This window comes from Brassica napus, chromosome C2 (assembly GCF_020379485.1).
Source record: "Brassica napus cultivar Da-Ae chromosome C2, Da-Ae, whole genome shotgun sequence".
NCBI lineage: Eukaryota > Viridiplantae > Streptophyta > Magnoliopsida > Brassicales > Brassicaceae > Brassica > Brassica napus.
Window position 1 is genome coordinate 55,457,133 of NC_063445.1, and position 16,146 is coordinate 55,473,278.

General features: G+C 35.0%; 3 protein-coding genes across 3 annotated transcripts; 1 reads left to right on the forward strand and 2 right to left on the reverse strand.

Moving 5' to 3' along the window:
* Positions 1 to 3,815: 3,815 nt before the first annotated feature.
* LOC106382607 (two-component response regulator-like APRR5) lies at positions 3,816 to 6,318 on the forward strand. Its single transcript, XM_048748356.1, has 6 exons — positions 3,816 to 4,288; positions 4,502 to 4,663; positions 4,752 to 5,035; positions 5,124 to 5,368; positions 5,454 to 5,952; positions 6,030 to 6,318. The coding sequence occupies exons 1-6, from the start codon at positions 4,060 to 4,062 to the stop codon at positions 6,141 to 6,143; spliced, it is 1,533 nt and encodes a 510-aa protein (XP_048604313.1). The 5' UTR covers positions 3,816 to 4,059; the 3' UTR covers positions 6,144 to 6,318.
* Positions 6,141 to 11,679, reverse strand: LOC125581995 (general transcription factor 3C polypeptide 5-like). Its single transcript, XM_048748354.1, has 15 exons — positions 11,527 to 11,679; positions 11,152 to 11,310; positions 10,806 to 11,034; positions 10,615 to 10,704; positions 9,188 to 9,278; positions 8,918 to 8,984; positions 8,782 to 8,824; positions 8,492 to 8,663; positions 8,312 to 8,410; positions 8,041 to 8,109; positions 7,573 to 7,711; positions 7,151 to 7,352; positions 6,777 to 6,880; positions 6,649 to 6,691; positions 6,141 to 6,551 (listed from the first exon to the last, which is right to left on the reverse strand). The coding sequence occupies exons 2-15, from the start codon at positions 11,284 to 11,286 to the stop codon at positions 6,367 to 6,369; spliced, it is 1,668 nt and encodes a 555-aa protein (XP_048604311.1). The 5' UTR covers positions 11,287 to 11,310; positions 11,527 to 11,679; the 3' UTR covers positions 6,141 to 6,366.
* Positions 9,485 to 10,584, reverse strand: LOC125582004 (general transcription factor 3C polypeptide 5-like). The gene is made up of 5 exons (XM_048748366.1): positions 10,425 to 10,584; positions 10,164 to 10,230; positions 10,028 to 10,070; positions 9,743 to 9,914; positions 9,485 to 9,661 (listed from the first exon to the last, which is right to left on the reverse strand). Exons 1-5 carry the CDS (start codon positions 10,499 to 10,501, stop codon positions 9,559 to 9,561), a joined length of 462 nt encoding a protein of 153 aa, XP_048604323.1. The 5' UTR covers positions 10,502 to 10,584; the 3' UTR covers positions 9,485 to 9,558.
* Positions 11,680 to 16,146: the final 4,467 nt, after the last annotated feature.

Genomic DNA, 16,146 nt, shown 5'->3' on the forward strand with positions numbered 1-16,146 from the left:
ATTTCTAAAATGAATATTAAAATAAATAGTTAAAATAATTATGAAAAAATTATTAAAATAAATGCCACTTTTAGTTAAAATAAATTAAACTTTACTTCTAATTAAGATACTTCAAATAAGTTTATAGGTGTTCAGTCTGCAGCTAATATTTTTAAATGCAAATGGAAGTTGAGTGGAGTACTGAATATACATGCCAACACACTTAAGATCCCAAATTAGAGCAACCCACAATTAACCAACAAATTATGAATCACTAATTTTTAAAAAAAAAAATTCTTACAAACTCTAATATTAGTTGAGACCATAAACGTCAAAATAAATCGCTCTTGCAAAACGAACATAAAATACACACATGAAAATATACAATTATATAATTAAAAAAATCACATGTAAATCAAATCCCGCGCGTAGCGCGGACCGACCCTAGTTACCTAAAAATATGAGTTTAGATCACTTTAAACGAAGATGCCATGTGATCTTGGATATTTACTCGAATTGTCACTTCTAGTGAACCAAAAGTAATATAATTTTCATCCACATACTGAAACATGTTTTTGGTTTTCAATCATCACATGTCACTAATTATCAAATGTACATTCTTCATTGCAAATTAATATATATACTAAATGACAAAATCTAAAAACATCGTTCTTACATTAATCTTTACATAGGTCAGCTAGATAGGTTTGGAGGTCGTAATTATTATTTTGAAACAAGATTTGCAATCTTTTATAGACCACAACATCAATATCCCTTCAGCTACATAAATACGGAATTATTGGTGGCTAATGATTGGTCTCATCTCATTTATGAATCGATTGGTTAGATATGCAGATTGTCTCAAGTGGATGTTAAACGCACATTATTGTCTACTAGTTAACTTTTTATAAATGAACAAGGCAATGGCCATATGATGCTACTGAAAAATATCTAAAATAGTCTAAAATAAAAAAAAAAGAAAAATATCATACTGTAAAGAAACAAGAAAAATATCAAAATTTGGTTGGCCACGCACAAAAGAGAGGATGATCTATGGCACATACATAAAGAATCTGATTGAAAGAAGTGGAGGCACGTTCGTTTAGGTTAGGCCACAAAATATCTTTGGATTTTTATTCCTTAAAGGCTTAAACCAAAAGTCATCACTTCATCTATCCACCACACTTGTACACTCACGTGTGTTATCATCTAACAAAGTCACAACACTTTATATAGTGACCAATTTATGGCACATACATAAAGAATCGATTAACATCCACTTGAGACAATCTACATATCTAACCAATCGATTCATAAATGAGATGAGACCAATCTATGGCACATACATAAAGAATCTGATTGAAAGAAGTGGAGGCACGTTCGTTTAGGTTAGGCCACAAAATATCTTTGGATTTTTATTCCTTAAAGGCTTAAACCAAAAGTCATCACTTCATCTATCCACCACACTTGTACACTTACGTGTGTTATCATCTAACAAAGTCACAACACTTTATATAGTGACCAATTTATGCCATTGATTGGTTTGATAAATACGTCAACGACTAATTTCAACAACAATCAACTGGTTTTTGGTGACCAAACTTTCTTCGTTTGATATCTTTAGCGATCAATGACCAAAAACAAAAAAAAAATATCATAGCATAACTAAAACTGATTTTTAAAGATTGAACCATTTTTGTGAGATGAATGGATCATGAGATTTTCATGACCTTTTCAAAAATTCTTATTTGAAATTTCCTTTTCATCCTCTCATCTTTTGATTATTTTTCTATATCATAAGATTTTTGTAAGTTATCTATAACAGAGATGATCAAAGCATTAGAGCACTGTTAACCCTAGCTTTTAGACATGAGTTTTAGCAAAAGAATAATTTAAAAATCAGTGGGTCCTACTCACTTTTTAAGAACTGCGTCTTCTTCTTTTTCTATAAGGGCCGTATCTTGGGTGGTTTTTAGACTGTTCTCGGGCTCCACCGACACGTGGCGATCCGCGATTGTTTCTCTTTTAGTTATTTTTTTTTTATCAGACAAAAAAATTCAAAAACCTACCTATGAAACCGTGCATGGGTTAATGGTGATCTTAGAGCATCTCCAACCCCTAGCTATTTTAACCTCTATATGCTATAATAGAGGTAAAAGTGCTCAATCCCATCTCTATTTCCACCTCTAAAATAGAGATTGCTATTTTTTCTTTTATTTATAGAGAAAAAATAGCATTCCTCTATTATAGAGTCATACTTTTTTATTTTTAAAATAGTCTTTTAACTTTCAAATTTTTATAGTTGTAACCAAAATAATTATATTTATAGAGAAATACAGCTTTTGTAGGAGTATAATAACATTTTTTATTTACATAATAGTCTTTTAACAAAATAGTCATTTTTTATTTACTTTAGTTTAAAAAAATTCATAAGTTTATGAAAATATTTTAAAAGTTAAAAATAAATAGGGTTATTTATCAACTTTTATAAATAAAATGTATCTTTTATAAAATTAAAATAGAATCTTTTGAGAATATTCTTTTATAGAAGCAAAAATAGAAAAATACATTGGAGAGAAAGTCATTTTTATTTTAGAGATGTTCTATTTTAAAGATAAAAATAGCGGAATACATTGGAGATGGTCTTAGTCACTAATTAATTAAGAAAGAAACTCAAAAGTCTTTAAGGAAAATGAGTGGATTATGAGAGAGCGAGTAGACATTTTTGATCAAACTCTTGGGGCGTGAAGAGACATAGAAAAATAGATATTTAGTCAGAGCTGACAGATACCACCGAAGGTGAAAGGTTCTGTCAGAGACTTAGATTACCACCATACACGTGTTCTGTTCTTGTCCACCAAGACCACAAGGTTAAAGAAGTGTCTCGTTGCCTTATCCCTCCAAAATATATAGCCGAGGAAAAAACTTTAAAACTCTTCACATGGTCCCTACCTTGATATGTGTTCATCATCATCCTTATTCCTTATGATAAATTTCGATTGAACCATGATGATCATTTGTTCAATATTTTCCTCGTCTCTAATCAAAATAAAATATTATTATTTGAAGACTAAAATAATATAGCAATAACAATGATTTAAAAAATATGACATCGGTTTGTTGATTCTTATAAAACTCTGGTGTGTATTAAAAAGAGAAGGAAAAACTTATGTCATTTTTATAAAAAATATTGAAACATCATGTACTATTATTCTAGCCTTTTTTTTTCTAAACTTGAACTAATATTAGAGTATTTCCAACCCCACTCCATAATTTACTGCAAAATGGAGTAGAAAATAGAGTGATGAACAAACAAAAAATTTATTACTCACTCTTTTGTTTGTTCATCACTCCATTTCTCACTCCATTTTGCACTAAATTATGAAGTGGAGTTGGAAATGCTTTTAACCATCGAGATTACCCGATCATTGTTTTTACAAGAGATTTTGACCACAATTACATAGTTTGAATTGATATAATATAGGGTACCCTATAATATACACATAACATTTGAGAACTACTAACACTACCTTAACGATCTACTAGAAAGAAAGGCATTCTATTAGCCTGTTTGTTGATAGAAAAATCATGAACATTATCGTAAGCTTCAATATTTGATGATCTATAATTATGCTAAACACTGTAAGCTATTGACAAACATTTCTCATTACGAATCGATTTTTATGACATAAATATTTTGGTAAGCATAAAATCACAATCCAACATTAAATACGAACCACAAAAGTAATCAACACCCCAAGTCCACACCAATTTTCAAAGAATAAAAAGGCCATAAGTCGTATTTGCTGACATGGCAAACGTGGAACATGTCAGGGAACTCTATTAGATATTTTTCGAATTTTGCTAACATAGTGACCGTTGGATCAATATTAGTTGCTCGCACTAGTCTAATCTCAGCCGTTGGAAACATTCACTAGATTTTTTCAAGATATTTTTCGTTCTTCTTTTTTGAGAGAGAATAAGATTTTTTCCCACTCTTTATGTTTCTTTCCACTCTCAATATTTGTTTAATTTATTCTCTTCTTCTAGAGCTTCAAGGTTTCAAGATAGTGCTGTGAGATGCAAGCAATGAGCGACGACGTTGTTGAGGTAACGGTGGTGGAGAAAGCAGCTGAAGCTAACGGAGAAAAGTCAGAGCGGCGGAGGAAGGACGCCGCAGAGGGCGGCGATGGTTTGATGAAGTGGGAGAGGTTTCTTCCGAAAATTTCGCTAAGAGTTTTGCTCGTGGAAGCAGACGATTCCACCAGACAGATTGTCTCTGCTCTCCTCAGGAAATGCAGTTACAGAGGTCAGTTCTTGTTTCACTGTCGTGTTCCTTCGAGCTTGCCTGATGAGATTGTCTGAAAATCTTTGTGCTTCTGTCTGAATTTCGATTGTTTAAAGTGAATCTCTTTGTCTGAAAATCTGATTTAAATGATTAGAAGCTTCTTCAACATGTGAAAAGACTTGATTTCTTTTAATCTCAGCTGATATATTTTTTTCTTCCCATGTGTCTTCTCAGTTGCTGCTGTAGCTGATGGATTGAAAGCTTGGGAGATGCTAAAAGGAAAGCCTGAAAGCGTTGATCTGATATTAACAGAGGTTGATCTACCTTCAATATCTGGATACGCTCTTCTAACACTCATCATGGAGCATGATACCTGCAAGAACATCCCTGTCATAAGTATGTCACATTAATATTATTAACTCCTGCTTCTTCATTTTTGAAATGTTATGCGGCTCATTATCTTGTTCTTTGATTGTTGTTTCAGTGATGTCGACACAAGACTCGGTGAATACTGTGTATAAGTGTATGTTGAAAGGCGCTGCTGACTATCTTGTTAAGCCGTTGAGAAGGAACGAGCTCAGAAATCTCTGGCAACATGTCTGGAGAAGACAAAGTTCTCAGTCACTTGTTCCTGGTAGCTTTCCAATAGATGAGAGTGTTGGACATGAGAAGCCTGAAGGTGCATCTGCAAACAATTCGACTAGTAACCAGGAAACTGCATTTGAGAGAGACCAACGTCCTGTAATAGGGAATGGTGGTGATGACCAGGTTAGATATGGTTTCATTGCTGCTGCTAAGTTCCTCAATCTCTTTGTGTTTGTTTCTAAACTTTTTTAGTTAATGTTTGTTCATGTAGAGCTCATGTTCAAGACCAGAGATGCAAGGTGAGAGCGCAGACGTGGAGGACTCAACTAAAGAAGCCATTGACTTCATGGGAGCGTCGTTTAGAAGAAACACACAAGGCAACAGAGAAGAAAGTGTTGCTAGATACGAATCTATGATAGAGCTTGATCTCTCTTTGAGAAGACCCAACACTTGCGAGAACCAATCTTCTGGAGAGAGGCCCTCTCTTCATCCTTCTAGCGCCTCTGCTTTCACACGGTTAGTTCTGGTTCCTTCTTTCTATCAGTGTTTCATCACTTGTCGTTCTTTCAGCTGATTGTGTCTCCTATGTTCTTGTTGCCAGGTACGCTCACAGGCCACAATGTTCGGTTTCTCCCTTGGTTTCCAATCAAAGAAAGAACGTTGCAGCAAGTGAAGATGACAACAACAACCGATACAATTCATCTGAACCGCTTCCAAGTGCTCCGAGAAGAAACGAAACCAGCTTTAACAATAGAGCTGACTCATCTCAGATGAATTCTTGGCCAGGGCAGAGTTCTTACCCAACACCAGTTCCATTCAACAGCATACAGTTCAACACAGCTGCCATGACTCCCGCTTCACTGTCTCCAAGCCCGAGCTCCGTTAGCCCGCATGAGTACAGCTCCATGTTTCACCCTTTCAACGGTTCCATGGATGCAGAGGAGAGAAGACACGTGTCTTCTGCAACCGAACTTAGTGCAATAGGCAATCACTGCAGTGCTAACTCGTCGTCTGTGGGGAAAAATCAGCAGTCTCTTCAACGAGAAGCTGCTTTGAACAAGTTCCGGATGAAACGCAAGGACAGATGTTTTGAAAAAAAGGTATATAAAACTCATGACTACATAGTGGCTATGTTAAGGAGAATGATTCTAACCTTTTGGATGATACTTTGCACCAGGTTCGTTATGAGAGCCGGAAGAAACTGGCTGAGCAACGTCCGCGTATCAAAGGCCAGTTCGTTCGTCAGGTCCAGTCCACTGAGACCACCACAACACAAGAAGCTCCACAATGATCCAAACATATTGATTATATATAGTTTAATTTTGTTTTCACCGATACAGGCGGTGTTCTTGAGCTAACTCACCACGTACGTAGTCGTGTGTACATAGTCTTCTTGTTGTTGAGTTTAGTTAGTTACTCTACACTTACGTTATCTCCTTACATTACAGATACCTGATTGTGTCTTCTACTAGTCTCTTAATTACAATGAAAATACACATTATGTGCAAAGTTCTTCATTCATCATCATCATCGTCACCATCATCTTCGTCATCATCATCATCCAAAGCGTTGGATTCTTGCTCGTAGATCTGATACTCTCCATCGCTATCAGTACCATCCAAGGCTGGTTTGCTGCTTGGAAATCTATCGAACAAACCTTGGAGATACGTTCTCGAGTTGTTGTTCTCCATCTCACCATCTTATCATCATTTAAAGAATAACTAAAACCAAACCTCTTATGTATAAATCATTCAGTAATCGGCTTGTGTTAGCAAAGTTTATGATTTGAAGGATACATCCATGCGAACTTAACGATATCTCATCATCATCATCTGCAGCCTGCAAAGAGGAACAAAGAAATGATGGGATTTTCGAGGAAAATAGTGAGTGAAGTAAATAAGAAAAAGTTTATAACAATGATTACCACATCGAGTTCCTCGTACTCCTCATCCACGTCTTCAGCATCTTCATCCGCTGATACCTCTTTCTCTTTGTTTGTGTTTTTATTCTTTTTCGTATCTTCCCCACCTGCGTATTATCTTACATCAGTACCTGTTATTTCCATATATTCTAAGGAGAAGAATGTGTTCGATGGCGAATGATAATAAGACTTTGGCAGATGAGTCCCACTTATAATATTTTACGTTACATACTCTCCTAGAGAAATGTTTCCAACAAATTTATTCGGATTTAACTTCACCATGCTTTAACTCAAATTCAAATCCATCGAGACAGAAACACATGTCAACAGTCACTAACTAGAATAATTAAAACGTGAAGTTATGTTGTCGATCTTACCTTTAATTTTTTCGAGGTGATCTGGTTTGCAAGATGTCAGTGAATCTTTCTGAATTCGTGTCTTCTCTGACCTCTCAAACTCATCTTGAATAGATTTAAAAACATCTTCGAAACCTGGCTCAGGAAACACGGATACAAACCTCACAGCTACTCGGAGTCTCAGATTATCAAGCAGCGCTTCTGAGAACCATCCTGTTTTATACTGCCAACAAAACATCAAATCAAATAACCAAAACATCATATGGAACAAAGGACTTGTCAAAATTTTATGTCTTTAAGTTATACATGATTTTGTGTGTGATTGGTGAGGCGTTTATTGGTAGTGGGATTTTTGAAGCAACATGTCATATCTATCCAACGAGAGACTAATTTTTGCCTTTTTGGTAATCAGTTCATGAAGAAAAGTTTAGCTAAGAACTCACATTACAAGTAGTTTGCTTGGGAGGCTTTCTTATCTCTCGCTGAATGTACTCGTCTTCCAGTTCATATAGCTGGAGAAATGTTTGGCATTTGAAAGGGAAAACTTTAAAAGCACAAATGTCTTTCCAGCTTCGCTTTGACCTGTCACAAAGAGGAACTTAATTGTCATCTTATAATCCAATGATTCAGTTACAAATTTTTGATGTATCATGCTAAATCCATGATATACTCCCACGAATTGGCTGAAGATCGCAAAATCCAGAGACGTTATACTACACAAAATTTGACTTAAAATTTCTTCAAGTTCTTCGATACAAAATGTGATTTCTGGAGAATTTGGACACACTTCCATTCTTTTACACTTCACCACGGATCAATACTATCAAATAAATGCAACAATGTTTTCTCCTTTTGTGTCCCATTTTGAATGGAACAAAGATTGAGTTTATAAGAAAATAGGAAGCGCTTACTTGTTACTTGCATTGGCATCACAATAACCCCTTAATTCAGGTGGAACTCTGAACTCCATTCTCTGGTATCTGAATAAAATACACAAAGGAAATAGTGGTAAATAGCTTTGACATACATCTACAAAGGAAATAGTGGATGCAAAAAAGAGACTTGACATACTGCTTCTCTCCTAGTTTGATTTTTGAGGTGAACAAAATGAGAATTCTACATTACCATATCACAGACCATTCATTTGCAAATATGAAATGCATATAGAAAGAGACAACTCACACACGAGACTCAGGATCTTTCCGTGGATCATAGCCTCTTTTAATCCAGAACCTAAGAAATGGACCACCCGAGAAATAATATGCAGACCGAAGAAGAAACCTGCAGAGAAAACTTCAGAATGTTGGTTATTGCAGCATTAAGACAACTAATACATATAAGAAACCCACACAATCTGTTCACCTGTTTAGCATGTGATGTGTGCATTTAAGACCTTTATCAAGTAGTCGTTGGACTATGGAATCTCTTGTCCACACAGGTCGCTCGTCAAACAATGCAGACACTGCTACTTGCCATTGCCATTGGTCGGAGCTGGGAACAATGAAGTCTTCCCAGTTTAATACCTTTGGGATCTGTATGAACGCTAAGGACCAATCAAATATATCCAAAATGACAGAAAGCATCAAACAAACATGGCTTCAAACTAGGTAATAATAAGATTTGGAAGATCATAAAAACAGAGAAAAGGATATCTTTGACACTGAAATCAATTGCAATTACTGGGCCAATATCGTCCTGCATCATTAGCAAACCAATGAGAACATGGAGAAGTAGTAACCACATACAAACTAACATGCCACCATTAATGGAGAAGTAGTGATCACACACCTCGCAAAGGTTCTGAGTTGGTGCCTCATCTTTCTTTTTGGGGCCCGATGTTCCTGGAAGTTTCAGCCTGTGCTCAAACAACATAAATGAAATTAAAAATAGAACTTCAAACACTTCGATCAACTATGTTTTTCCTTATCGTTCACATATAACTAACATAGTCCACACTAAACATCCGGTTCATATGAAAACAGATAGCTTCACGTAGACATAATTTGTGTTATAGCAGGTACGAATGTGAAAAAAACAGTGAAGACAGTGTAAGCTTACACCAAGTTATCTGGCATATCTTTGGGTGCAAAGAACTGCGGCAATAACATCATTACATCTTCATCAGCCATGTCCATGAGATCATCGTTTCCTGTATGATATATTTATTTTAAACTATGCTACAAAACCTTGAGATTTGCAATATAATGAAAAAACACCAAATGAACGGATAAGAATAACCTGTAAGCGGCTTAACCTCCATCCATTTCCTCTTCCTCTGCTGTGCAAAGGAAATAGTGGATGCAAAAAAGAGACTTGACATACTGCTTCTCTCCTAGTTTGATTTTTGAGGTGAACAAAATGAGAATTCTACATTACCATATCACAGACCATTCATTTGCAAATATGAAATGCATATAGAAAGAGACAACTCACACACGAGACTCAGGATCTTTCCGTGGATCATAGCCTCTTTTAATCCAGAACCTAAGAAATGGACCACCCGAGAAATAATATGCAGACCGAAGAAGAAACCTGCAGAGAAAACTTCAGAATGTTGGTTATTGCAGCATTAAGACAACTAATACACACAAGAAACCCGCACAATCTGTTCACCTGTTTAGCATGTGATGTGTGCATTTAAGACCTTTATCAAGTAGTCGTTGGACTATGGAATCTCTTGTCCACACAGGTCGCTCGTCAAACAGTGCAGAAACTGCTACTTGCCATTGCCATTGGTCGGAGCTGGGAACAATGAAGTCTTCCCAGTTTAATACCTTTGGGATCTGTATGAACGCTAAGGGCAAGATATCCAAAATGACAGAGAAGCATCAAACGAACATGGCTTCATACTAGGCAATAATAAGATTTGGAAGATCAGAAGAACAGAGAAAAGGATATCTTTGACACTGAAATCAATTGCAAATACTGGGCCAATATCGTCCTGCATCATTAGTAAATCAATTAGAAAATGGAAAAGTAGCAATCACATACAAACTAACATGCCACCATTAATGGAGAAGTAGCAAACACATACCTCACAAAGGTTCTGAGTTGGTGCCTCTTCTTTCTTTTTCGGGCCCGATGTTCCTGGAAGTTTCAGCCTGTGCTCGAACAACATAAATGAAATTAAAAATAGAACTTCAAACACTTCGATCAACTACGTCTTTCTTCATCGTTCACCTATAACTAACAAACTCCTTACTAAGATTCACATGAACACAAATAGCTTCACGTGGACATAATTTGTGTTAGCAGGTAAGAATGTAAAAAAACAGTGAAGACAGTGTAATCTTACACCAAGTTGTCTGGCATATCTTTGGGTGCAAAGAACTGTGGCAATAACATCATTACATCTTCATCAGCCATGTCCATAAGATAATCGTTTCCTGTATAATATTACAGAGTAATTATTTTTTAAACTATGCTACAAAAACCTTGAGATTTGCAATATAATGAAAAACACCAAATGAACGGATAAGAATAACCTGCAAGCGGCTTCACCTCCATCCATTTCCTCTTCCTATGATGTGCAACATCCGCGTGAATAGGAATAACATGCTGGTAGTCCACCATGCCTACATGAATAAGAGTGAATACAATGGAAAACTTTAAGCAAAAGCTCATTCTACAAGACACATTTAGAAGCACATAACAATTTGAAGAGCTAGGTTCTCACCATCGAAGCAATACGATTCAGACACACGAGCTACAATATCAGCACACAGAGCTGGGCAAGCACCGCTAGTCGCAAGAACAGGTTGAGTTTCAGGAACTCTCTTAACATCCTCCTTAGAAATTTTCAACAGAAAACCATTAAAAGGACGTCTCTCTCCCCGCGCAGGATGTGCATAAGGGTCTTCAGGGCGAAAATGCAGCTCAAGCTTGTTTGACGTTGACTCTCTTGCCTTAACCAAAGTGAATACACCAAAAGTTTAATACTAATCAACTTCATATCTTTCTCGAGTAACCAAAGCAAAAATAAACTCAGGAAACGCTACAAGATAAGTTCCTCAAAAGCTTACCGTTGTGATCCCTTGGATTCCTCCAAGAGTCCCTAGGTCTCTGGAGATAGAAGATGGATAACCAGGGTAGTGCACTACAAACGTCTCCTTGCTCGGCAAGTTACCTGATACGGTTCCAGTTTCTATGATTCCCATCGTTTCTCTCCAAATCTCAACTTGCTGGTGATACAACAAACACAAGAGATACACACATACATCAAATTAGCTTATCGATTACTATGCGTTGACTGATGTTCGTACTAAAATCAAGCTCAAATCACAATGAACCTATTGATTCAAACCTAGAGCTGGAACTAGTTCGAAACCATGGACGAGAGAGAGAGCGAGACTATAGTCAAATTACGCAGAGGCTAGACAGAGATGACGATGGTGTACCAGAATTGGCGGTTACGGATCGGAATGGATCTCGAAATTGAGACGGATCAGACGGTTGAACGGAGCGGGAAGTAGTTGGAGAGCGCCGGAAGGAGAAGGAATCGCCGGAGCTTTCTTGCCTCCTGCCTTTGTGGCGAATTGTTAAACGGGGTGACATTTTAGTCTTTACATGTGGATTGGTCGAAATCTGATCTCATGCTGGTTATTCCAGACCGGATTAACCGGTTTGATCATTTTTAGTCTTCTTTCTTTTTTTTTTTTTGTTTGTCAAACAGTCTTCTTTCTAAAAGTCTAATAGTGAGAAAATGAACCAATCAAATGTTTTCTTTTGTATAATCTAAACCTTGATTATTTAATGACTTACAGAAACTAAAAAGAAATTAGAAATCTATAAAACATTAATTATGGCATAACATAATTTTTATAAACTGATAAATGTTTTACTATTTGCTAAATGGTTTACTTTTGAATGCTTATATTTTGATTAGAAAGTTTATTATAATTACCTTTTTTTTGCATTCATGCTCATGGAAAAACTATATTGATATGCGTGAATATATACTGCATGTACATTTTACCAAAGATATTTTGAACTTTTGCCGAATGTTTATAACTTAACTAGGGGTTGGCCCGCCCTACGGACGGGTGAGTTTACATTAAAATTATTTTATATTAAAATAGTTAATTATATAAAATATTTAAAATTTTAATTTATACTGAAAATAATAAATGTAATCTGTTTTTATTCTAAAACTTTATTGTAAATTTAACTAAGTTTTGCTGGTTTGAGTTGAAAAGACCACTAACAATTTTTTTTTCTAGAGAACACAAAATTATTAAATTTAAAATTAGGGAAAATGTAATGCTTCATATTTTTCTATTTTATTTCCATTTTTAATTTGATATAGTTGAATAAAACCAAAAGTAATAAAACTAATATTTTTTTATTTCTAAGAGTATCAGATTTTAATATTATTACAATAACTAATTTTTCAGAATAATAAAATAATACATCCATCTCCAAGCTAAATCAATTGAAAATCAAATGTAATATGATAAAATTATAAAATGTTATATTTTAAGTAATATATAAATAGTTTAAATAATTTCGTAAATAATAATTAGTATATATTATGTAATAACGAATGATGTTTTATAATATATGTTTGTTTCAGTTTATATTAGATTTTCAATTTATAATTGAATTTTCTTTAATTTTAGTGTTTTACTAATTATGTTTTGTAAAATATTTTAGCATTTGTTGAACTTAAAAAAAAAATTGTTGGAAATTTCGCTCGTGCTATTTGAAAATAATTTTATAAATTAATATAAGCATTACATTTCTAACAGAATTTTACTTGAGTTTCATATCCTATCATATCAAATAATTGAAATGTAGTGTAATCATTAATAATCTGGAAATTAAGATGAACCAAACTGCATATAAATGTTTTCTGAAAATTGTTTTTCTTTTCAAAAAATAAAATTTAAAGAAGTAACTAAACTTTTTTATTTGTTTAATTGTTGGCTATATTGAATGAAAATATATATTTCCTATCTAATCAAACATCTCATTTTCAGTTTCCACTTAGTAACAACGATAACATCAAAAAAATTATATATATAATTTAATAATTAAATTGAACAAAACAACATAATAACTTTATATTTCAGCCCAAAACATTGGAAGAATATATCATCGAGCAAACAATTATGCACATCAAAACTGCAGAGCTTCTGTTTTGAAATTTACAATGATTTTTCAATGATTTCGGGAGGTCCATCAGTTTGTTTGTTACTAATTTTGTAAAGCATGAACTTCGTGATAAAAATGAAAAAATGAAAATCTGTAAATTTCTTTTTTTTTTATTATCATTGCCCGAATTTGATGAAAGGTGCAACCATTAGCATCTGTAAAATCTGTAAAAAGAAAGTGTGATGTTTAGTGTAACCATTAGCAGCGCGTTGAGTCTCTGGAATCAAGGGTATCAGAGATGTTTAATTTTTAAAAATTTTTTGGCATGATGACTTAAACAGTTTCGAGTTGGAACTTTACTTTAGTGGGTTGATCTCAGTTTTTGTTATGACCTACGGATAATACGATGAGGAGACGGAATATTAATGTATGTGTGAGAGGATCAGGGTTGAATAATCTTTTTTTTGTCAGCTGTTTTGAATATTCTTGACCTCTGTAACCAGCCAGTAGTTCGATGACCACAATTTAAAAACATAAGCAAAAATAGAATTCTTGGAGTAGACATAATTTTTTGAAGTTAATAAAATGCAATTACGGCGGGGCATAATAGCTGAGGACACACACATTTGATTCTTGGAATTGAAAATAACATGATAAAGATAACGATATGCTTTGAAAACACAGAGCAAAGTATCTCACAGCTCACTTTTCTCAGTTCCGGAGTATATTTTTTCAGAAAATGAAAATGAAACAGCTTGTAGGAGTAACAATATATTGGTCTATGTAACCAGTTCTACGGTTCAAAATTGTTTAAAAAGAAAGATGCAGAATTCATAGAGAAGAGGAAATACATGTATAAGTTAAAACACTGAGGAAAATAGCTCAAAGTGATACTTATTCGGTTTATGAAAGAATTTAAAAACTGGTTAAGAAAGCAGTTGTGAGATTGAGCGACCTTGTATCTACTCCGATAATCTGAAGCTTAGCCATGGTGTGGCTTCTTCGCAGAGTGCGCACACACTGCCTCGGCCGACTCCGCAGAAGACATGTCAGATGAAATAGGGATGTCACTTGGTTCAGTAACAGTTCCTGAGAGGCTTTCCAACATCACATGGTTACTGGGTCTGTTGCTGTTGTCATGAATACCTCTTTCAACACTTTGAGAAGGGTCTATTGTTACAGCTCCAGCTCCTGGAATATCATGGCCAGGGTTGTTATCACCTCCCTGTGGAGGAGTCAAGTAAATGATTAAGCAGAAGTTTTCGTAAAGAGTTTAACAACATGAAGGGAATAGTTTGGTATGACCCCTGAAAGCGGAGGTTGGCCATAATTCGTTGAGTATTTTGTGTTTCTTCATTGAAAATGGAAGTAAAATCCATGAACTTACCAAAATATCTGGAATAAAACAAATGGAATTATGGGCCTGTATGAGATGATTATCAAGAATTAATAAGATGGGTTTGGAACGTGGTGAATAAAACAAACCAGGCAACTCGGAATTGGTATTAGCTAATGACATAAACTCCTCGTAACCTTGGGGATGAAGTTTCTGCTCTCAGGGACCTCTTCGAATAGGAGCAAAACAGGGGCGTCCGCAAATATGAAGCTTTGCTTGCTCCTAGTACCATCAAGAATCGTTTTTTTTCTACAGGTGCCAAATAAATAATCAAAACAGACTTTAAGCATAGTTACCTTTCCATCAACCAGTATCAGATCAACTCCCATTGGCTCTCCACTTTTCTTCACATTCCAAGCTTTCCCAGAATCGAAGGAGCCCAACTTACATACACTACTGCGTTTGATTGACATAACACTTGTTTTAAAATGAATTCAATCAGACGTTCACTATACTGCAAATAACATTTCTATGGATTATTAAAAACTGCGAGGATGATTCTTAAGGGATGAAGCCTTACCAATAACTCTGCCGCGGAGTGATAGTCGGAAAGTCCTTCTAACGGATAGAAAGTGATGAAGAGGTGAGGCGCTCTGGTGATCCCAATACCTATAATCGAGTGGAGATGATAAACTCAATTTTATTTTTAGGTGAGCTAAGAGATAATTGAAGATCTGGGTAATGTAAAGAGTTTGAAACCAAAGTCGTGGGTGGAGATACTGGTTCGAACCAAAACGCTTGTGTTCATATATAGGCGGAGCTTCAATAGTTTACTTCGGAAAAAGATGAAGCCAATTTAATGCGAGAAAGTGGAAGGTGTGGTGAAAGCGACGTAAATGCTTTGCTTAATGTAGCAGATGATTGATTACTACAGACGTTTTACGAAGGTGGTCTGGAGGCAGTGAAGTCTGAAGAGACGGTGGTTCTCCTCTGCAAGTCAAGGATCGTTAGGGAATAACCCTTGGGCTAGAATGATAAAAGTTTAAGAACCTACTTAGTTTTTCAGTTAACAACATAGGCTCATTCAGAGAGAGAACAACGTTTCACTATGTGTGAAGAAATGATTGCCATGTGTTAAAAAAAGCCCCACTCTCCTTGAGGACGTGGAGGAAGGAGGAGAGAGGCAAGATAACTTTATTGTATAAGATACTTAATAATTTCATCTGAAGTGATGTTTTGAAATATAGAACATAAGATGCTTGAACATAAAATTTTTAAACACTTAGCAATGATAATGTATATACATATAAAAAGATAACAAAATAGAGTTTGAAAATGTCCGACCAAAACAAAAAACAAAAAAAAAATGATGAAAATGCTTAATATGAATATAGATTTAGTCGTGTATCCATCTACAATACCTAGTGACTCTAATTCTAGTTTTTTTCAGCCATCTACAACACCTTGTCATTAACAAAAATAACAACTTAATATGAATATAGATTTAGTCGTGTATCCTATTAGTGAAAAACTTTGTCGTTAACACATATAACAATTTAATAGATGAATGATAATAGAGACGAGTCAA

Coding starts and splice junctions, on each gene's coding strand:
- LOC125581995 (XM_048748354.1), bottom strand. CDS start 11,286: ATGGGAATCATAGAAACTGGAACCGTATCAGGTAACTTGCCGAGCAAG. Junction 10,705..10,805: donor TGAATCGTATTGCTTCGATG/GTGAGAACCTAG, acceptor TTATTCATGTAG/GCATGGTGGACTACCAGCAT. Junction 7,353..7,572: donor CCAAGCAAACTACTTGTAAT/GTGAGTTCTTAG, acceptor TTTTGTTGGCAG/TATAAAACAGGATGGTTCTC.
- LOC106382607 (XM_048748356.1), top strand. CDS start 4,060: ATGCAAGCAATGAGCGACGACGTTGTTGAGGTAACGGTGGTGGAGAAA. Junction 5,036..5,123: donor GGAATGGTGGTGATGACCAG/GTTAGATATGGT, acceptor TTGTTCATGTAG/AGCTCATGTTCAAGACCAGA. Junction 5,953..6,029: donor ACAGATGTTTTGAAAAAAAG/GTATATAAAACT, acceptor ACTTTGCACCAG/GTTCGTTATGAGAGCCGGAA.
- LOC125582004 (XM_048748366.1), bottom strand. CDS start 10,501: ATGGACATGGCTGATGAAGATGTAATGATGTTATTGCCACAGTTCTTT. Junction 10,071..10,163: donor CAACTCAGAACCTTTGTGAG/GTATGTGTTTGC, acceptor CTAATGATGCAG/GACGATATTGGCCCAGTATT. Junction 9,662..9,742: donor ACACATCACATGCTAAACAG/GTGAACAGATTG, acceptor TTTTCTCTGCAG/GTTTCTTCTTCGGTCTGCAT.